The 23,222-nt window shown below is 44.8% G+C and overlaps 1 protein-coding gene across 1 annotated transcript in view; it reads right to left on the bottom strand.

The window, feature by feature from the left end:
• ERGIC1 (endoplasmic reticulum-golgi intermediate compartment 1) overlaps positions 1–14,885 on the bottom strand; it is a 46,717-nt gene extending 31,832 nt beyond the window's left edge. The window contains exons 1-2 of the mRNA XM_078855467.1: positions 14,588–14,885; positions 7,356–7,417 (exon numbers count right to left, since the gene is read on the bottom strand). Coding sequence (XP_078711593.1) covers positions 7,356–7,417; positions 14,588–14,607 — 82 coding nt within the window. The 5' untranslated portion in view covers positions 14,608–14,885. The remainder of the gene's footprint in view (positions 1–7,355; positions 7,418–14,587) is intronic.
• Between the last annotated feature and the right edge of the window lie 8,337 nt (positions 14,886–23,222).

Raw genomic sequence — 23,222 nt, 5'->3', positions numbered from 1 at the left:
GACCCGAGCTCGAATCACGCTCATGGCCAACACCAGTGACGATTATCTGAACCGTTCCTGGGCTTCCCCCTAGGTCGACTCAGCCTCAAATGAGTACCTGGTGCGTTGTGTAACAGAGGTCGCAACCGGGTACCCGATACCCGTACCCTACCCGATACCCGGCTACCCGTACCCGGCCGGGTACGGGTACCCATTTGCGACCCTGGTGCGGCCGGGTATGGGTACGGGTAGGCCATGAGTCACTGGTGAGTAACTGTTTGTCACTCATTTCCCAACGTCTTGTCTCTTCTCACAATTCAAGTTCCTAGAATCAACCCACCCGCGCCTGCAATATGGCTTCATCCCAGAGGTCGCAATCAGGTACCCGATACCCGTACCCTACCCGTACCCGGCTGGGTACCCGGCTGGGTACGGGTAGGGTACGGGTACGGCCGGGTACGGGTACCCGTTTGCGACCCTGGTGCGGCCGGGTACGGGTAGGGAATCAAAACCCGTTTGCGACCTCTGGTGTGTAAACATCGCCACGAGGGAGACAAAGGCGGCCATGCGTGGTGCTGGCCGCTCACCGCCTCGTGTGCCGTGCTGACCTTCATATGTGCTCGCTAACAGCACTTGCCCCAAAAGTCCGATCCAGGCTATACGGGAGATCTTGGTCTTTGTTGAGTTGTGTGGGAGGCGATTTAGCAGGATGAACTGAACATTCAAGCCAACTGTACAAATCCTCAGCAGTCGCATCAAAAAATCGGCCGTTCTCTGGATCTCTTTAAGCCGGCCAGGGCAACTGTCTTCTGCTCGTATACCTTTTGCAATAAAAATTCCCAGTTTGTAATTTTGTACGATTAAAATATCACACATCCATCAAAGAAAACAAAAACATTCCTCTAAAAGAGATATCTCTTGCTGTGAAGAATGCCCATTACCTTGAAATGTTCCCCATCTATTATATTTATATTTAGGGCAGCGTTGCCGACAAATGTGTTGTTTTGCGTGCAGCGGTGGCGTGGTGGTAAGCGCAGCGCGCTTATGACCCAGGCGCTCCCAAGTTTGATTCATGGTCACAGCTAACATCAGCGGCGAGTGATATTATTATAAGTGGCAGGTATTGCTGCACAATAAACTGAGCAATAACCAAATTACAGAACTTATTACAAAATAACACCAGTAAGCTTAAAAAGCACACATAAAAATATTTTTCAGAAGCAGAATATGTATTCATACTGGAGAAAAAGTGAGCTATCAAATTATCTTTTGCACAGATGTGTCCGGCACACAAACACACACACTCTCCTGAGTGCAAACACGGAGCCCATTTACACGTTTACAGGTAACATCCTGGTGTCTACTCTGAGATTGTCTGGCAACGTTTGTGCCACTTTCCCACCGCTCGCAATGATGTTTTCCAGTTTGACATTCAGGTGCTCCTGTGCTGCTGCCAAAATGAATGAAAGCAGTAAAATTTAAGCAGGTAAAAATGCATCAACAATACTCACTGGGGTTGCGATGGGTTTTTTTTTGTACTGGGAGCCTTGCCGGTTGGTTTACTGACATGCACTCACCAGAAACCCGGACGACATTCCCCAGTATACGAGCATGCGCCATGAACAAGCTGAGCCAAATATCGCATTGGATATCCACAAGCCACTGCGCGTTTTCACCAAGACACAGGCTCCGGGTTCTGCTCACTATCAACGACTAACTCGGTAAGTGACATCTAAGTCGCGGGGGAGGAGTGGTGGTGCAGCGGTTGGCGCACTGCGCTATGAACTCGGCGACCCGAGTCCGATATACGCAGCCACGGCTGACATCATTGCCAAGGGACATCTTAACCACACTTTCCACGTCTCTGCTCCCCACCTTCACCATAACCCACCCTCCCCCGTTGACTAGCGTGGTGCAGTATGGTCGACAACCCCATAAATGATAGGACAATGGGAGGCCTCCATCCAGCATTTGATTGTCAAAGGGCTGTAAATTATTATTATTATGATGATGATTGCTGTATCGTATCCCAAAGGCATCTAGGTCAACCTCTGTCAAAGCTAGCAATAAAGTACATTGCAAGGTTTCACCATTCACATTATTCGAATGCCCTTAACCCAGGAAAGTCTCACCGAGTTTTAAGACGACTTAATCAGCATCCTACAAAAGGATGTTTGGCCAATTTCATTTATGAGTGCATGGCATTTGCGTACAAAAACTTACCCAGTACCCAGAAGCCATGCACTCGTAAAGTTTTAGCACCAAACCCTTGCCTGAAATGTTTACAAGTGCACCAACATAGAAATAAGAAGACACTGCTTATGGGACAGTGCAGAAAAATGTTGTACTATACTTCTATGCCCACCCAATTTCATCAACCTGTACGGACCTGTATAGTGATTTAAATCAGATGACCCCCAACAACTGCATGGCTTGGAAAGGCCCTCATCCAGCAGTGGATTGACAAAAGGGCTGTACATGTGCATAGAATAAGGAATGAAACCGGAGTACCGGAAAGAAAAAAAACTCATGCATATGATGGGAAAACACTCTAAAGTTCTGCACAGATAGATTTAAAAAATCCGTTGCTCGACTGCCATCTCCCGGTCATGCACTTCACAGCCCAAGCAGGCTCTCATCCAAGCACTAACCAGGCTCAAACATGCTTAGCTTGCGAGACCTGATGAGATCAGCTGAGATGGTCATGGGCGTGTCTTCCAGCCAAGGACTCGCCAAGGAGTGGGCTTGTACTACTGAGAAGTTGATGCAGTAAATCGGAAGCATGCGTTAATAACAATAAGCAGCTGCGGCATAATCATTGGGATGTTCTGCCAAGTACAGCACCAGGGGGATTTCTAATGAGCGGCAGTGGGCAGTGGAGAAACGAAAATCCATCATCGTACTGCACTTCTTTGCTCCCACACCTATGCTCCACATTTTCACCGACCCACAGAGACCATGCGGCGAAGTCTGGTCAAATAGCCCCCGAGCCCCCGCATGGCGTGGGTAGGCCCTCATCCAGGAGTGGGTAGGCAAATGGCTGTACAGCAACATTAACATAATCTAGAAATAATGCAGCTAGTCTCGTGACGTGTATTTGATTTGTTCCAAAGTACAAATTATGTAAACACAGAGCTGATCTAAGTATTGCAGTGCGAGTCCATTTGTTTTAATTAAGCTTCTCTTTGCCCACGGCTGAAACCGCTGAGTAAAATGCGTAAAGTATACAACACAAATTAGGTTGAAGTTGGAATACACTACTTTATATAATTTCAAATGAAGCAATGACTGATAATCCAGCACTTCCTGATTCACTCCAGCCAATGATTCACCTGCGGTCCATCACCTCCCTATCACTCTCCTTTTGCTCCTACCAAGGTTATTTCTCCCATGAGCATCACTCACTGATTCCTCCACCCACGTTGAGAGCTCCTATCTACCCGACTGTTTTGTCTTATCCACGCGGTGTTCGACCACCACCATCAACGCTGCAGGTCACAACGATCCTCTTTCTGCTTCTTCCCTCAAACTGCTCCACTTTGGAATCCCCTCCCATCGTCTCTTGTTCAAAGCTCTTTGAACCTCGCTCCTTTCAAGAAACATGTTAACCCTTATCTGTTATTATACACCGTACTTAAATAGGGCTGTTTGTTGATCGCCACTTGTAATTTTGGGGCTTTGCTCAACAACCGTGCCAAAACAATTATTTGGAATAAGCAGTTATTTCCCATTACTACCATGAGAATAACCATTCTGCTGAAACGTACTCTCATGTGGAGGAGAAAAACAACACCTGACTCACAACCACAAGAATCAGGAATTCTGAATAAATCAAGCGAGAGTATTAAATTACATGCATGGTCACACCATACCCACTTGAAATGCCTTCGTGGTCTTTCTTGACTATTTGAATGTGTGCGCAAATGTTTGAATCATAGCTGTCTCTGTGCCTTGTGTCTATGTGGCGTGGTGGTTAGTGATGCGCGACGAACCATCTGAATTCGATTCCCGGCCACTGATAACCACACATCAGTTGCGACCGAAATGAGTACCTGTAAACAACAGCACTAGGGAGACAAAGGCAGTCGTTTTTCTGTCTGAATTGCCCACCTGCGCGCTTGGCCAACCTTCACAGGTCTTCACCAAAATTTGGATTTGGGATTTTTAAGGACAATTAGGGATATTTTTTTTTTATTTGTCGGATTAATCTGAATATCGGGAACACATCCCAAATTTTGGGTTGTGGGCATTAGGCATGTTATGATGCATTAATTGATCATTTAACACAGTATGTTGTGATCTCGTATATTCATTGAATCAAGCATGCTAATGTTGATTACCTACAATATACGCAAATTATATGCTGAATATATCCTCATGTGTCAACTTAGGCAATCAGAGCATACACAACCGTGCAAACACATACGAGATAATACAAATTTAACTATTACAGGAATGAACGCTGCAGTCCAGCCGTGGGCATGAATTATTATAAGCTTCGTGGGTTACTGTCACTTTTTTCACACGTTATTATCTAACGTAACTTGGCTTTCGTGGTTTGCCCCCACCATCGTCCAAAACGGGCGGGGCAGGTATGAAGATGCCAGAATTACCCGTGGAACTACGGTGACGGGCAGCGATGGGTCTTGCGAACTCTATTTGGCAAAAGTGCAACGCCGTTCCGCGTGACACACGGCACACGTGTTAAGCCGCTGCCTTCCACCCAACCGAGTCATCTCTGCCACAACCGCACGCAATAAAGTGAAGCAAAAGCCGTCACACCGTGGCTGTAATGCACACGGCAGGTGCACTACCAGACCTGCATCCTGTGTAGTGCCAACCACGAGTACACCATCAATATTACACGTGCGCACGTTTCATTCGCATGCAGTTTATAAAGCATATTAACCCTTTCCCGTTCCGATGATGTACGTGTATGTCATCAGTTTTTCTTCCAAATCCATTCTGATGATGTATGGAACCGGAAGAAAAACTAAGATAAAATCAATTTTGACTTAACGCTTTCGTGACTGCAGGAATTAATATTCTTTGGGTCTTTCGGTAAAGCCACGAAGATAGAAAAAATAATAAACATATCACGGCGTTTCGATCGCAACGCAAGCAATCGTCATCTACGTGGCTTTACCGAAAGACCCAAAGAATATAACATAAGTATAACTTTATCGGTAGCGAGGTTCCCACAAGGCCATGTGGGAGGGCGTGTGGCACAGTTTGGTGCCAGCTATAGTAGAGTGTGGTCGTGTCGCTACGATTCTCATTGTTGAGTGCAATGTCTTTAAAAACAACGGCGCTACGCCTCTCTAAATAAAATTAACGCCGGACCGTTTGCATGCTCTAAGATTCAGCGGTGAACGGCACCGACCCTGCACCTTGCAGTCGCCTCGGAACGGGAAAGGGTGAATGCGCATCCCCGATCACCAGTCTTCTTCCTGAGATTACCCCCACTCACATGGGGGCCTGCTTCCTCGCTCCTCTTTCTCCACAACATTCCTGTCCTGGGCCAATTCTCCACATCCACGCCACTGTCCTTCATCATCTGACTCACCGCTGCATGGCACCTCTGTCTGGGCCTGCCTCTCGGACTCCCCGCAGGATTATTTCATTTAGTTTCAGTGCAAATGACCACATCATCCAAGTCATATAAAAATGAGCCATTGCCCAAAACGACACCTATTATATATACGTGTGTGTAGACAAATATATATATATACGAATTATGTATCCATAAGTGGTTTGTTTTTTTGGGTTAGATCACGATCTAACCCAAAAAAAACCTCTATTATGGATAACATTGGTCGCGAAAGCCTACGTGTTAAACTATGTATGCATGTTGAACTTATTTTGCACTATATGTAGCCAACTGTGCCCGTCATATGTATATATTTGACAGGCACGTAATTGACGATTGTGTCGGGTTTTGCAATATCTGTGCTCATGCACTACCGCCAATGCATTATTACAAAACAATGTTAAACGTGTGGGTTATGAGCCCCGCAAATTGCAACGATTAGAAAGGTGTTCCGCAAGCTTTTAGTTGAGCGACCTGCAGTTGACAAACTTCGAAGTAACATTTATTGCAGTGGAAGTGCAGAGCAAAGCACAAAAAAACGCGACGATAAAAATGTTACGTGAATACCAATAGTGCAATGATCCTCTAAGCACGAAATAAAATATAGTATCATACCATCACGGTATATTGCAGCAGCCAGAGTAGCCAATTCGTGGGCTGCAGCTATGGCTCATAGTGCTGCTAGGGACGAGCGAGAACAAGCTCAGCACTGGCAAATTTTAAATGAACCACTAAATACTTACCTTGCGAGAGCTTAGTGGTCACATCAGTTGTCAGTCAGTGTGCACGGGTCAAAGTAATCAAGCCGAGCGACTGTCAAAATTACTCTGTGGCATTAAAATGCCATAATTTTGTTTGGGTGGATGGGTGCCAGGAGTGAAATGGATTCTTAAAATGTGGGATTTCAACACGTTAAAAGGTCAATCCGAAATGTGCCATTTGGTTGCTATCCAACTATAGAAAGAGGCACAGAATATTAAATTACCAGAGAAGAGGCATAGAATAGAAGTAATAAAATAATAAAAATAAAACATAATAAAATTCTCACGACGTTTCAGCCACAACGCAAGCAGCCGTCCTCAGGCGAAGAGGACGGCTGCTTGCGTTGTGGCCGAAACGTCGTGAGAATTGTTTTATTATGTTTTATTTTTATAATTTTATTACTTCCCTTCTACGTGACTTTACCGAAAGAACCAAGAAGATGAATCCCTGCAGTCACGAAAGCTTTAAATCGAAATTTAAGGCATAGAATATGCAAGTACACAGAGGAAGAAAATCAAAACAGCTGACCCCCCCCACGCATGAGTGGGACATTTGGTTTCAGAATTAGAATCTTTATTTATCCTGGAGAAATCCGATGAGCTATGAAGCTCTTTTTCACAGGTGTCCAGGCTGAGATGAAAAAGAGACTGCATGTTATAGAAGAGCACCGTACCTGGAATGGGCTTTTTTTTAAAAATAAACTTATTAGTTTGATGATTATACTTGGTGACCGTGACGATGGAATCACATGAACAAGCGTAACATAACCACAACAATTTTACTCAACTTCCCACAAGGCGGCAATTGCCCCTCCCCCCCTGCAATTCACCGATGAACGAACATCGACACGGAATTGCAAATTAATATGGCAACCGCAACAAGAATGTGATTAAAAATATATATTTTAAATGAATCATTTGCACTTGTGATAGGACTGTGTGACAACCAGCCATATCCGGATGTGTCTGCTTCGTCTGAGTGGTCCATGAAAACCAGATAAGGATGAAACGTGGAAGTGACTCACCCAGTGCCCCTGTGTAGGTTGGCTGAGTCAGATCCTTTGGAACCTTACGGTAAATGTCCAACCTAAAAGAGAGTGGGGGTGAGAATGGAATTGTAATCGAAATACAGAACAACGATAGCACTAAACACGCTTATGTGTTACCATGTTCTCCAGATTATAAGACATGTTCTTCCTGGATATTGTATGTTGAACTTCTTTCGCGCCGTACGTAGCCAACCGTGCTCATCGGAGGTGTGGGGGAAGGACAGAAGCAATACGTGCAAAATATTTGTTGCCACCCAGTCCACGTCAATCAGTTGTAGCACACGTGCGGCCAGATTTTAATAACTTTGGTGGCACCAAGTACAGTCAACAAATGTATTGCCACTACAAACTTCTCCTGTTGCCATATTCTCCAGATTTTTTTTACAAGCGTCCACCCTATCTATTTTATTACTTTATATTTTACAACCTTGTTGAAAACTTTGCCAGAGCGTCGTATTTTCAAGGTTTCTTTTAATGAATTAGAAGTTTGGGATCGACATTTCTTCCTGGAGAATCTTATCATTCGGAGGGTACGGTATTTTGTGATAAATGGGTGAGTCGGTGCGATTTTCATTGCATAAATGAACCCCTTCTCATTATGTGTCCAAGGAATTAAGTAAATGAACTGCCCACCTGTTGTGCTGGCCCATTTATGCGCAAGTGCAAAGTGCGTTAATGATATCAACGCAATCAGAGCAGACGTGCACAGCCAGGGAAGCACAGTTTGTTTTTTCGCGAGCGTGGAAATGTCACGTTAGCAGTCACAACACATTGCACGCGAGCAAGGCCATTTGCCTAACGTGTTTACCAAAACAAGATACCGACTCCCAACCGAACGCACAGTCAGGACCGTTGCCAAACGTGAGTTGTGCCATGACACAGACTGAAATCACGCCAGTAACCATCACCACTGATGACACACCAGACGGACTAAAGTACGATGTCACAAACTAATGTTTTTTTTCATTTTATAGAGATCCCCAATTAATTGCATTCATCATACTTCTAACGGCAAAAATAGATGTCGACTAGCAATTAAGGGGATATTTTTAACACTCCATCTAAATATGTATTTATTCTCTTACCCAACATTTCGGCTGATGACCAGATCATCTGGAATGCGCCTGATCGCGTGAGACCTCGGAAGCAAAGCAGGGCCGAGTCTGGATAGTATTTGGATGGGCATCCACCACGCTTAACATTATTGTAGGCTGCTGTGGAGCTCCATGTGGAGCAGTAGAAGGCAGTGGAGCAAAATCCATCGTTTACTGTATTTGTATGCACCCAATTCTAAATCTATGCTCCTCACTAACCGGCGCTGACCAGCGTGGTGAAGTATGGGCGAATAACCACCTCAACAAAGCCCACACGTCATGGGTAGGCCCTCATCCAGCAGTGGATTGACAAGTGGTTGTACAGGTACATATGTACTGTATTGTGTTTTCCGTTAGAGACGTGGACAACATGGATAGTTGTTCAATGGGACACCTTCGCGTGGCCATATCGCAAAACGAAACAAATTCATTAATCCTTAAATCTACAACGTGCGAAAATTGCACTTGAAATGGACAGGGGAGCGGCGAGAGACTGGATTGGAGAAAAAAAGTCTTCAGATTTCCGACACGTGTGGTGGCACTGATGCCGATGTGCGGCGCCGATGTACCAGGCGGTGAGAGGAGGGAGTGAATTCCAGGCGACCAGAGTGGCAACAGAGAAGCGACGACGTTGCCTCGTCTGGGCGCGAAAGACGAGGCTTAAGGAGGTCACTTGAGGCAGATCGGAGGTCGCGAGATGGTACGTACAACAATCATGGTGCAAAAAAAAAAAACCTTGGCGTCAATATACGGTAAAGTTATTTCCGTTTTATTTTCACGTTTGACATTTTATGGGGAAGAATGGTTATCTAAAAAGTCACGGGTACAATATATCAGGAGCAGAGAAGATGGGATTTAATTTTGGCCACCGTAAAAGTTATTTACAGTTTTCTGAAATGAGTATTTTTCACCGCCCGATTGAACATAAATCAGTAAATGGCACGTGGCACCACGGCATCAACAGAAGCGCGCTGCACTGTCGCATCTTGGCTGGGCATCCTTGCTAAATATTTTAAATCAATAAATCACAAACTAAATAAATCAAATCCCAAACAATGATGTTGTGCCCTCTCATTTCTCAATCCTCTGGCACTGTCAGTCTCCATATAAAAAAAAGCAAGTTGTCTTGTGCGTGTTTGCACAAGACGAATGTAGAAATTAGCAATTATTCAACTAGTTTTGTGCTGGAGCGCTAGTTGGGTTGGCCACGTATGGTGCGAAAGAAGTTCAACATACATACCTACAGTGTTTACTTTATACATTAAACAACGCAAACACAGAAACACAGAACCAGGATACAAAGGGTTGCTTGTGTCCGGTATTGACGATTGAAGGTAAAAACCGTGGCACATTGGTTAGCACACTGCGCTGTAAACCTTTCTACCAGAGTTCGTTCCCTGTCATGGCTAGCACACGTGGCGAGCGACATCTGAACCGGTTCTGGACCCCCACTTCACCAACCTGCGCTGATCAGCGTGGTGAAGGATGATCAGAAAACCCCCACGGTGCACACGGCCAGTTGGAGGCCTTCCCATTGCAGTAGATTGACAAGGGGCCGTTACATAATGTATCACTATTATTTAGTGATGGTGGCATGTAAACTAACAATGTAAACTACTAGTTTTATTTTACGAACTCAGGCCCACTGAGCTATATTTCTGTAGGTCTTTTTTCAGAAGCACCCTGGCCACAAATGATAGATCAACGAAGTGGCTTATCACGTGGAAATTTCTAGCAGCCAAATACTGCAGGACATGCATGGAAATGTACCTCTTGCCATGTTGCATTCCTATACATGCACGAAAATTTTGGTCTCGTGGTTACTTCTTTATGTGTTGGCTATAATGTGATGCCAGGGGTGACGCTTTGTGTAAACATGCTCAGCTTGTTTAATAAAAGCAAGTGGTTATCCTGAATTATGAGACCATACTAATACGAAAAATATATATTGCTCTCCGGTATGTTTTTGGGCTGTACCGCGTATCGTTCGGCACGATGTCTGACGTTTCGCTCTATGAGCTGGGAGCTTCTTCAGGAACCGCATGGAGCAGCTCGCATTTCTCCAGCAACTATAGAAAGTTGCTGGTTGCTGCTGGTGTTTGCTAGCTGCTGCAGATGGTATTTAGCTATTTATTAGCTTATTTATATGCAGCCTTTTGTCAACCCATTGGTGGATAAAATAATGTAGGCACGATGTCAATCATGGGAGTTGTTTGATCATACCTCACCAAGCTGGTCAGTGCAGAATGGTGATGTTTGGTGCCAGGACTAGTTCAAATATCACTTGCCACTGACTGATGTTAGCTGTGGCCAGGAATCCAACTCAGGTTGCCAAGTTCATTGCACATTTCGCGACCCACTGTGCACCCATTGCTCCAGCCCAAGGTGTTAAATTTGGAGAGAGAGAAAACCATCTTAGTAAAAAATTACATTCGCTGGAGGTTGCATTCACCGTTTAATTTATACAGAAGCTACATTTGTATGCAAGTGATAAAGAGAAACCCTTTAATCAAGTTAAATGGCAATCACTACCTGGAAATGTAATGGGGGGAAAAAAAACCTATTCCAAACACAGTATCATGGAGTCGCACTTTCTCGCACACACTAGTTTCTTATCAGAGCAAAAAGTCTTATCCTTGAACATACAGGCTCTGTGCCAGTGTGATAAGACACTGAAGATATCATCTGATAGAAGGCACTGCATTTACAAAATCCTATACGGCAATTGAGCATGCCTATGACCAAATCACCCACAACGTACCCGATCTCATCAGATCGCGGAAGCCAAGTGAAATTGGGGCTTGGATAGTGGTGCCTGGATGGGTGACCACCGTGCAGCAAAATATATTCTTGTACTGTCCTTCTATGTCCTCACGTCTACGCTCCCTGCATTCGCTAAACTGCACTGACTAGCAGAGTGAAGTACGGTCCAATAACCTCAATGACCCACACAGCATGGAAAGGCCCTGGTGGTCTAGCAGTGGATTGAAAAAAATGGATGTGCATTTACAAATAATGTATTTGCATAAGCATGTAAACAAATGAGTGCTCTCATGTGTTTTTTTTCTTCTGAACAGTGAATTCCAGTCAAACAGCCGTCCGATTTGATTTGTACAAACCCATCCGCAACCCATCCGGAAATAATGTGGAGAGGAGTATATACAAATAAATACAATGTATTTCTTGTTCAGCAGTTGCGATAACAGTCTTGCGAGTTTGCTATGACCCAGAAGTTTACCGTGACCCTGGTTGTTTCACCAGCTGAGTCTGGAGCGAAGTATGCGTCTCTGGCATGTGCCAAAAGGAATATGGGCACGCAGGGGGTTGGTTGTACGTTGCAAATGAGACAAAACAGAAAGCCAGTTGTCGCCATATTGATGACACAAGTTTACTTCAAGCTAAGCCCTCTGTGTGTAAAAGCCATTGGCGGCTCCGTGGTTGAGTGCACACTGCATTATGAATTCCCACAACCGGGGTTCAATTCCCTGCTACGGCTCGCATCAGTGGCAAGTGATTGCTAGAAGAAGAAAAAAAAACCTCGTGGTCGAAACAATCCCCCATGACTGACACGGCGTGAGGAGGCCCTCGTCTCGCAGTGGATTGAAGAAAAGGGGGCTTTGGGTATAAACTATGAAACAAGAAGACACGACAACGCCAACATCCCTATAGGTCAGACAAGTGAAAGAATTGCATATTACTGTACTCTCTGCCTGCCCAAAGGGAGGGGTACACGTTCAGTTGTTAGCCAATCACCAAGTGCCACACAGCACTGGGCAAACACAAGCACTGCAATTGCATAAACACACCAAATCTACCGGTTGTACAAGTGAGATATTTGCTGCAGTTACTGTATTATAAGTTTGTTTAAATGCTACAAATACCTGCATTTCGTGTTTAACGCTGATTTAGTTCGAGGTACTGTAAACACACATGCCCTCCTAAAGCAATGTAAATACCACGGGAAATTATCGAATTGGCGAGTGTGATCGGATAATTTGGCACAGTGATTATGATAATCGGAATTAATTATAGCATACTCTTAGTTCTTTCGGTAAAGTCAAATCTGGCTGTGACGGTCCCACCTGATGACGGAGACTTGTGTTGCCTCCGAAACGTCGTGATTTTTTATTTTTTATTGTTTTATTTTTATTAATTTTAATTTCATTTTTTACCTACGTGACTTTACCGAAAGAACTAAGAGTATGAATCCTTGCAGTCACGAAAGCTTCAAATCTAGAATTACTTATAGGAATTCGAGACAAAGTCCTGTATGCTGTTACCCACAGGGTTGGACGTTGATAGGAACGTTTAGAACAGGGCACGCATATTGGGTTTTGTATGCGTGTCGGCAGTCACGATTTTGCTTTTAAGTCTGCGGAGTAGACACGGATCTTCCAGACACACAAAACAGAGGCCAGGGGTCATAAAGCTGTTTGAGTGTATTAATTATAGATGCCAGGCACCGGGGTCACCCTCTTAGGAGCAATTATAATTGACGTCTAACAATGCGGTATTGTGTTTAAGACATAGGTGTGATTAAAGAGACCGGGGAGTTTTGTTGTACAACACAAGCGCAATGCTCCTTTGTAGAAGTCGAGATTATTATTCACGAAATGTACAGATCTTTCGTCTTATAACCACCATACTTGATGCCATGTAGTTCACAAGGATATTGCTAATTGTCATGGTCAATCTACCGTTGGATCAAGGTATTTCTCAAGTCGCCACAGTATAATATTGACTTAAAACTTTCGTGACTGCAGGAATTCATATTCTTTTTTGTTATTTTCTTTCAACCTATCTATGTGACTTTACCGAAAGACCCAAATAATAGTAAATTGATTATATTGACTAATTTTGCGTTATTGTTTCCTGATGACGGTCACGGTATCATCATGAAGTTACACAAGAGTTACGAGTTGTAAAGCAAGCAGTCATAAAGTAAACAATGTTTCATTCATCAACAACGTATCATACAGATTAAGACGTAGGCTTTCGCGACCAATATTATCCAGAAGATGTGTTTTTGGGGCGTTAGATCACGTACATATGAATGTGTCGTTAAACCCGTCACCACCCGACACAGCCAATTCGTAAGGTTTGTCACGTGAACGAAACATGCCAATTAGTTACTAGTTCAGCACCCCCGGTGTGTTGGAGAATAAACCCACAACATTTATTTCTGGCTGTCGCCTGATTAGGCTGGTTGCAATTACCGGCGAAACGTCGCACTCGAATTGTAAATGTTCGTGGGTTTTACTCTCCAACACACCGGGCGTGCTGAACTTAGTACAAACGAATTGGCAAACCCTTGTCTGTGTCGGGTGGTGACGGGTTTAGCACGACACATTCATATTTACGTGAGCTAACACTCCCCCCACCGCAATAAAAAAAACCCTCTCATAAACGCATCACAAACCTGTCAACCCCTTATCAGTACCCTACCTTATTACAGACCAATTCAGGCATTACTGGCCACCCCGTGGCCCTATAAATCTCAACGTCCATCCTAAAAAAGTCCCATCACAAGGCAGACACACAAACATAAAGCCACGTTTTTTTTGCCCGTATTGAAACTCTATGTACCTGTACATGAATACTGGGTGAAACCGTGTGGGTCGACAACTCTCAGCCATTCCAACACTCAAGCGGTGCAAAAGAGGCAATCGGGCGAACTATGAAGAGGGCCCTGCCAGAAATCCACTCAACGCTAATTGAAAACGCCACCGCCACAACTTTTGGCCTAAGAGGGCCCTCTCAGAAGGCAGCTGAACCAGTCTCAAACAGCTGAAACACCTTCTGCGGAGATTAAAGCGGGCCATTAAAGTGGGTTAATGATCCTCAAATAACCATGCGGGTCTTCATTCACCTTCCACCACCACCACCCCACACACACACCCACACACACTTGCCCATCGCTCGTTCCAACCAAAAGTTGCCCCCCAATTTAAAGTGAACAGGGTGGTGGTGGTGGTGGCGGCGGGGATGCAAATCGCTGCGACAATTAACATCAGCCGAACGCACTATTGTTACAAACATCGCAGCACGAATATATCTGGTAGCGCGTGTGTGTGTATGTGTGTCTACCAGCGTGTATCTTATACTCAGACTGACCTTCGTACGTCAAAAGGCATGTTGATAAAAAAAAAGTCGCACACACCACACACACAAAACAACTAGCGGCTCGGCGATTTAACTCCTACAACGACGTTTACGTAGAGAGACGACGCTGACGATGATGATGATGGCGAAGGCGGCGTTAGACTCGTGAAGCGTCAAAAGCGACGTGTAACTTTGAAACTTGCGTGTACTACAAGCGTTGTCGGCGCGTTCGCAACCCGGCGTTCCCGGCACGGGCGAGTGGATTTGCCAATGCACATAAGGCGCTGTGCACACTCCAAAAACCCTCATTGGGCAGAGCTGGGGTGTTACACACACACGGAGCTTCGTGCTTGCTATTCAGGGGGGTGTGTGTGTTGGTAGGGGGGGGGTTGAGTCGGTTCGTCCAATCCCCACGCTCTGAGCTGCTGCCTCTTACCACTTATTCCGTGTGCGATTTGCAGTTTTTCAGCAACCCCCCCCACCCCCATGTTCGCTTTGGATTGCCCTGCCTCCGTTGCAACTTGGGGTGGCTTTGGAAAGTACTACGTTTAAAGTTGTGGGTGGGGGGAGTTTGACCAAGCCAAGGCAGGCGACGTCTTCCGCGTTCACGGCATTACGTTGAGGGTGCCACGGGCCACGTGTTCGCTTCCTCGTGAACACGCCGCAGCAGTAGCAGCAGCGAAACTGTAGTAGGGTGGTGATTTCCCTTTATAGATTCTAGATTTGAAGTTGTAGTGACTGCAAGGATTCATACGCTTAGGTTATTTCGGTAAAGTCACGTAGGTAAAAAATAAATAAATATCTTCTTGGTTCTTTCGGTAAAGTCACGTAGAAGGGAAGTAATAAAATAATAAAAATAAAACATAATAAAACAATTCTCACGACGTTTCGGCAACAACGCAAGCAGCCGTCCTCAGGTGAAAACCAGGTCTGTCGAGGCGACAGCGTCTCAATGACGCTGTCGCCTCGATTAATCCCTGCAGTCACGAAAGCTTTAAATCGAAATAAATTAATAATTATAAAAATTACAAATTTCCTTTTAGATACCCCACTGACTTGTAAATGATCACAGTCTTGCCAAGAAGCTTCATTTCTCGTGGAATATTTTTCAGGGCCCCTCCCACCACACTTCACCAACCCGCCCCCCACAACCACCGATAATTGATTGGGGCTATGAAATATATGTTTTTCATTCAGATCTGGCCCGGACAGCTCCGGCTGAAATGAAATCCTGCTCTGAACTTTTTATTTTTATTCTCAACATGCGAATGAATTAAATTGTGTCAGCGATGGCTCCATATGTTACACAAGAGGGTGCTGAGAGATGCAATAATTGTATTGAAATTGGTGGGAGACATGAAGATGCTTTGAAATAAAATGTCCTCTCTGTAATGTCTCCATTATATGTGTTGCAATATGCGCAGCTGATGCTTAAACATGCATCACAGCTTTGCCATAGTGAAGTGAAGGGATTATTATTAAATGTTTCCATATACGATCAGTGCGTTTGGTGGTGAGGTGTTGTAGATGTTTTTTGCGAGCACATTTGTCCACTTCTGGATGAAGAACGTCCCCACGCCGTTTCAGCTGTGGAGGTTGTTTGAACATACTTCACCAGAGAAAACACAATTTATATGTTGGTGCCTTAAGAACTTAGACATATAGTGACCCCGCTGTGCTCAAAATGTTACAGTATTTAGATGTTATAAAATAGTTGATATATTGGATGATAGTTACTACATTATAGCAATCTATGCCCTCTAATGAAGAAGGGTCATTTAACAACAAAAAACGATACGTAACTATTTTTTTTTTACCAGGTAAGGCCCACTGAACTATACAGCTCTTTTTCAGAAGCAACTTGGCCATAAATTATAGCTCAACGAAGTGGCTTATCATGTGTAAATGTATAGTAGCAAAATACTATAAACGCATGTTGATTCTAAATGTGAAGGGAAAAATCGGAGGACCTGGTGAAAAATCCACGCGACCACGGGGAGAACATGCAAACTCCAAATATACAGGTGTCAGGGTCGGGATCGAACCCACGACCTCCTGGTAATGTAGTTAACATCTTGCCAACATGGCGCTCCTTTACCGCATTGTTAACCTATTATAATATTTTCTTTTAAAACAGAGTTATTGGTACATGGTATTTGGTGATGTTTGTTGAATATGTGATAGGAGATGACAGTACAGAAAAGTCGTTTGTGAACTCGTATTTAGGGATATTTAAATGGTATCTCTTCATATGGATTGGATTTATCCCATATATGCAACAATTATTATTAAAAGGAGTGGTCCCAACATACCAATGCAGAACCATCCTAAAATAAGTATTTACATCGGTGAGATAATTCTCCTTAACATAATGACATCAATATATGTTCAAGTTCGAATGAAGTTCGTTTTATAATAATTTGGTGCCTGATAGTAGCTTGAGGCACACACATGTCTGCAATAAATGCAAATGGTAGGTCAACATGAGAACAAGTATGCAGTGTTTTTTTAAAACGTCTAATAGACCTACTATGTTCAAAATATCTGAGATTAGCAAGACATCAAAGCCCCAGTTATTTTGTCTCCACTTACAAAGTTTGTATGTAAGGCTAACGGATGACGGCCCTTAACAATGGGGCATTAAATATAAGAATAGGTTTTACCCTTTCTGGAATTAAAACAGTTGTGCTAAGATGTTAAAACACCTAACTGAAACCTTTTGCAAGGAATCATGTCTGCATATGCCAAATATACTTGTGATAAACATGCAAACAAAAAACATGCTCTGATAGCATATGCATTCCTTGAAACTGATTAGTCCACACCAGAGACAGCTTTCTTGAGAGCCTAGTCTTAAGAGGACGCAAAAAGGCGACCAGCACAAAGACAATGCCACTATCAGGACATTGAGAGCTCGGCGTGAGCAGCTATATCATGGGACCTCTCTTGTCAGTATCAAAATATAAGAACAGGCTTTTACCCTTTCTGGCAATACAACAGTTGTGTTAAGATGTTAAAACACCTAACTGAAACTGATTGGTCCACACCAGACAATGCATATGCTATCAGAGCATGTTTTTTTTGTTTGCATGTTCACCACAAGTAGATGATAATGCAAACATGATTCCTTGCAAAAGGTTTCAGTTAAGTGTTTTAACATCTTAACACCAGTTTTACTGCCAGAAAGGGTAAAACCAATTCTTATATTTTGATACCGGCAAGGGAGGTCCGAAAATGGGGCATTAAATGCTGAAGATATCTGCCTCCCCTGACCTACATTTTTATGGCGTTGAATTGTGGTGGCCATATGTGGCCTATTGTTTTTACCAGTCTCCAAAATTGCTATAGCTCTTAAAAGCGGGTTTATATGTCAGGCCACGTATTTAGTGATACGTCACCCAAGTTGGAAAGCACACACGTGTCCCATTGTGCGTGTGTGTGTGTGGATATAGCAGTCCAGCAGACGTGTGTGTTTGTACAAAGCTGTACAAACGAATGCAGGGGAGGAGGTGCTATGCTATGAAACGATGCGAGGCCACCGACTGGTACTTGTGTTTGCAGAGCTGGCCACATGCTGTCCACTGCAGTCATGCTGCGATAATTTAACTGCTCCCCATATGGTGCACGTCAGGTTTCAGCAATACCCCCCCCCCCCCACTGGGTGTTAGGAGTTTATATGGCGCGTATAAGAACCGTAGACCCTACTTGGCAAGAATGCCAGCGGAGAGGACCAATCTCCTATCCGTTTGGGAAGTTCAGAGAGCAATGCTTTGTGGAACATTATGCAATATTGTGTTCACATCCCTATCATCGTCATTGTTATCATCGTCATCAGTGGCATATTACCATCGTTATCATCACCCCACTGTCATCACCATCATGTGTTGCCTTTCATTTGAATGTTCACTATCACACCACAGCCTTCATGCCTGGTGTTTGCCATTACAGTAGTGTGTATAGTTTACATAGGTCTTCACGTCAGTAGAGTCTCTAACATTCACATCCTTGATAACCATCTGAAATGAGTGGGATTTGAAATAATGAACTCTTATTCGCTATATAAATTAATCAATGCGAATAAATATTTGCTATATTATTTGGTGCCAATTTCTACTTTGGCCGACGCACTATTGCCCTTGCCTTTGACATTCTTTCACCTTCATCTAACCATATTTCTCTCAATCATGCCCTCAAAATTGTAATGCCGTCTTTTGTCTAGGAGATCCTTAAAATATCTATTTCTGTTTGCTTTTGGGGACCAAAAACTTGAAACGTTCTATTTTTCAGTGCATTCATGTCCCAGATGCACCCAAGTCGAAGTCTTGTCAAAATCACCAAACACATCACATTCCCAATTGGCAATGTTACTAAATAATAATCGTGCTCTTTAACCGTAAAAGCCACGCTAAGTCGCACAGCTATTCTGCAGGAGGATTCTGCCTTGGGAGGTTTTGGCAATCAAATTATGAGAGTTTGGTGTACGGAAGGCAACCAGCGTATCTGGAGTAGACCCCAGACATATGAAGGTATAATACTACAATTTCTGCACAGATGGGTTCAGTCTGTTACTGCTCTGTCATTTCCAAGTCACCTAGCAGCCGAAACCTACAACACCTGGGATGCCCTTATTACGTGGCCTGTCACAACGAGTCTTCTGTGATTATTCTGAAAAAATATATGTATTCACCTACAATTCTGAGCACTTCATTGTCGTTAATTACGTCTGAGCTGCGAAGACGTTCAACGTACACACACACATACAACTGTTTGAACTGCACAAGTCACAGTGTTAGCTTGGGGAAGTGGTGGTGCAGCGGATCGCTCACTGGGCTTTAAACCTGGCAACCAAAGTTCGATAACTGGCCAAGGCTAACAACAGTGATGAGTGATAACTGAATCACCTCCTACCTCTGGCATAGTGGGTGAACCTGGTCACCAAAGTTGGTCAATCAATTCGATGGTCAATTAACCCCACGATAAGGAGACAAGATGGGTAATCCATGGGCGAAAGTCCAGTTCAAATCTCATTAAATATCCATTGTAACAGTCCCCTAAAACACAGCCAACAATGGATGCGCTTCAAATTATAATTAGGATGAATTAATGATTACGATTAACTTAATTAATTATTACACGTCAACAGCCTAAACACAAATGGGATGCTTCGGCTTGTGCGCATAAATTATATTCTTGAATGAATTTAGAACCAGGCTCGAGGCCATTGCGACGTTATATCTGTTTGTTCTTCTTACAATTCGTGACCTTGGAAGGTGTGGCACAATGCGTTTGGGTAAAAGTAATTTGCTCACGATTCCACTCCACCGCTTTGCTGTTGTCTACTTGACACGGCTCTGCCGGTGTGCATATCCGAGACTACACGGGACACTGAAACCCGTGTGTGACGTCATTGCAGGAAGCACACAAAAGCGGGGCATGCATTGAAGAAAATCAATATTTGTAAGGATTTTTTTGATGGTATTTCCATTGTAAGCGTGTGTGAGTCAGCGTTTTCTCTCTACGGAGAGGAAAAAAACAATCTTCACGATGGCGTGCAGCGATAACACGAACTGATTATTCAAAGTCCAGTCCAATTCTCATTATATATATACATTGTAACAGTCCCCTAAAACATAAGTCTCCGTTATTGATTCCCCTTTTAGTGCTTTATTTGTTTGACATTGTCGTTCGTCAAGGAGTCAGCATGGCTATGGAAATTGTGTTCATCATTATTATTGTATTTGTATTATTCATTGTGTGGTGCTGTTCTCAGAAGTGCATTTGGTGTGTGTGTGTATGTGTGTGTGCTTGTCCTCGTGGGGAGCGGTAGTGTAGCGGTTAGCGCGCTGCGCTATGAACCTGGCGACCCGGGTTCGATTCCCGCTCACGGCTAACACCAGTGACGATTATCTGAACCGGTCCTGGGCCTCCCCTAGGTCGACTCAGCCTTAAATGCGTATTTGGTGCGGTGTGTAAACATCGCCACTGGGGAGACAAAGGCGGTCCGGCGTGGTGCTGGCCACCCACCCCCTCGTGTACCGTTCCGACCTTCATAGGTGCTTGCTAACAGCACTTGCTATACTTGCTATACTTGCTATACGGGGGGATCTTTGTCTTCGTCCTCGACTTCGCTTTAAAATAGCACGAGGGAGACAAAGGAGGCCGGGCGTGGTGCGCCCTAAGAGCACTTGCCCCAATTGTAATCTATTGGGGCTATAATTGTGGCGAATCTTTGGTCTTTACTGTGTGCATATGACCTCGTGCGCTGGGTTCGGCCTCAATAGGCGCTCGCCGCCAATGACTTGCTTTAGCAGTCTGATAAAAAGGCTCCAAGGGGTCTATTTGTCTTCGCCACTGGTGGTTAACTCCACATTCCCATGACGGTGTATTCCATCTCCTGTTGATTTGCCCGCACAAAAGTGGTTCTCAGTTTATTGGCTCGTGCATTTTAGAAAGACGAGGTCGTAACGTACGCACACGAGTAGCCCGGCCCTCCATTAATACACAGAGATAACGGATTGGAATATGAATCATTATACAGTGCATTATGCAAAGGGATTTGGGTCACAGCATCCGTGTTTTTTTATTTATTAATTAATTAACAAGTCAGGCTAGAGCGAGGACAGCGTAATACTCATGCCCCCACGCCGTTGTCACTCGGAGGGTTCAGAATCTTCATTTACCCTGGAGAAATCTGATGAGCTACGGAGCTCTTTATTCTTTCACAAATATACAATAGGGGCGGGTCAGAACGTTACAATTAACTATTTTTTGTTTATACGATGGGAGTGCAAAGTAAAGTATAGGAAAGGGAAGCAAAGGGTTATTTGACCACGCTTTCACCTCGCTGGTCAGTGCTGTCTTGGTGAAGTTACCAGACCCAAGAACGGGTTCGGATATCACTACACCGTACCCACCGACTTTGATTATGGCCGAGGATCAAACCTATAGCTCCCTCCATCATAGTAGTCAAAATGAATATCAAATTGCTTGTTTCAAACATGCCAATTCGCCGAAATGTGTGCGAAAAAACATGGATTGATGCACGCTTGGAATTATATTGAGGAACACGTGGATTCGAGAACTTATGAAAATTTTAATGAGTCATTTCGACTGCTTGGGCTTGCAGGACGCGTCGCGAGAAGGGATGATGGTTGGTGGTCGAGACTAATGAAGGAGTGGCAGCCAAATCAGTGAACGCACGAGAGAGCAGGCCTACGTCCAGCCACGGAAATGAATCAATAAAGGCAGGCCACGTGCAGCAGGAACGACACGAGTGATTGCATTACAGGCCCGTGCAAGAGTTTGGCACTGGTTGGGGAGGCCTTCATCCAACAGTGAATTGAGCATGCCCGACCATGATGACTTCGCTTGGCTATCTGTCACAGGCGTATAGAAGGCGGACTACTGGGATTTTCATTGAACTGTGCACAAAACTATCCACCCCCGCCTCCTCCACACACGCACACCTCGCTGCATTGTTGGCAACTTAAGCAGATACACGCTCCACCATTGTGCGTGAATGTGAACTTTATCGTGTTTGTGTCTTTGTCTATATGGGGAGCGGTGGTGTAGCGGTTAGCGCGCTGCGCTACGAACCCGGCCACCTGAGTTCGAATCTCCGCTCACGGCCAACACCGGTGACGATTATCTGAACCGGTTCTGGGGCCTTCCCTAGGTCGACTCAGCCTCAAATGAGTACCTGGCGCGATGTTGTAGAACATCGCCACTAGGGAGACAAAGGCGGTCGGGCGTGGTTACTGGTCACCCACCCACTCGAATGTGCCGTGCCGACAATTCATTGGTGCTGCTCGCTAACAGCACTTGCCCCAACGGTTTGTTATGAATATACGGGGGGGGGGGGGGGTCTTTGTCTTTGCATGAGCATGTGCCGGTGTGCGATCGAGAAGCATGACCGCGAAGTGTGGAAACTACGACTGTGAGAGAGCCTGCGAGATAAAGCCGCGCCAGGCTAAATTGGGGCTTTCCACCCCCCCCACTTCCGTTTGGGGAGTAGATTATTTCAGTCAGCAATTGGTGGCACTCAAGTGGGCCCCGTCTCCTCTCAAAAACGCCAACCGGTCGCACAACAGACGGGGGGAGGGGGGGCCGCCCACACACACATCACTGCGAGCGTGCCAGCCAGTTGCCCCCCCCCCCCTATTGCATCGTCCGTGAATCCGCCCTGCCTACACGTGCACTGTTCCCTTTTTTCCCCCTGTCTAGCGAAGCATGGTGCAATAGCCTGGAAGGTTTTGTGGGGGATTCCTTTTCTTTCTCTCTCTCTCTCTGTGTGTGTCTCTCTCTCTCTCGCCTTGCTCTTCCAGTCACCATCTGTTTGTCGTAGGCGTCGAACCTTCGTTATCTGTTCCCTTTTATTTGGCGTTTCCCTTTGATGCGATGGGGGCGGAGGGGGGGGGATTTCAAGCAGTCAAGCCCGATGGCCTGTGGAGGTGGAGTTTGGGTGGTCATGCAGAGTCGAGTGTTAGATGTTGTCCGGGGCGGATGCGAGCACGCGAAAGCAATGATGGTCGAGCGGTGATTGCGATGAACAGGGCCGCCCAGAGGTTTGCTGGAGGGCCCCCGGGGTCAGAATTCCTTATTCCACCATCCACGGTGTTCAAACCCACATCTCGATGTCTTTCGACAG

The sequence above is a fragment of the Lampetra fluviatilis genome, chromosome 4 (genome assembly GCF_964198595.1).
Source record: "Lampetra fluviatilis chromosome 4, kcLamFluv1.1, whole genome shotgun sequence".
Taxonomy (NCBI): domain Eukaryota; kingdom Metazoa; phylum Chordata; class Hyperoartia; order Petromyzontiformes; family Petromyzontidae; genus Lampetra; species Lampetra fluviatilis.
The sequence above is the reverse complement of the archived record's forward strand: the minus strand, read 5'-3'. Positions and strand labels throughout refer to the sequence as shown.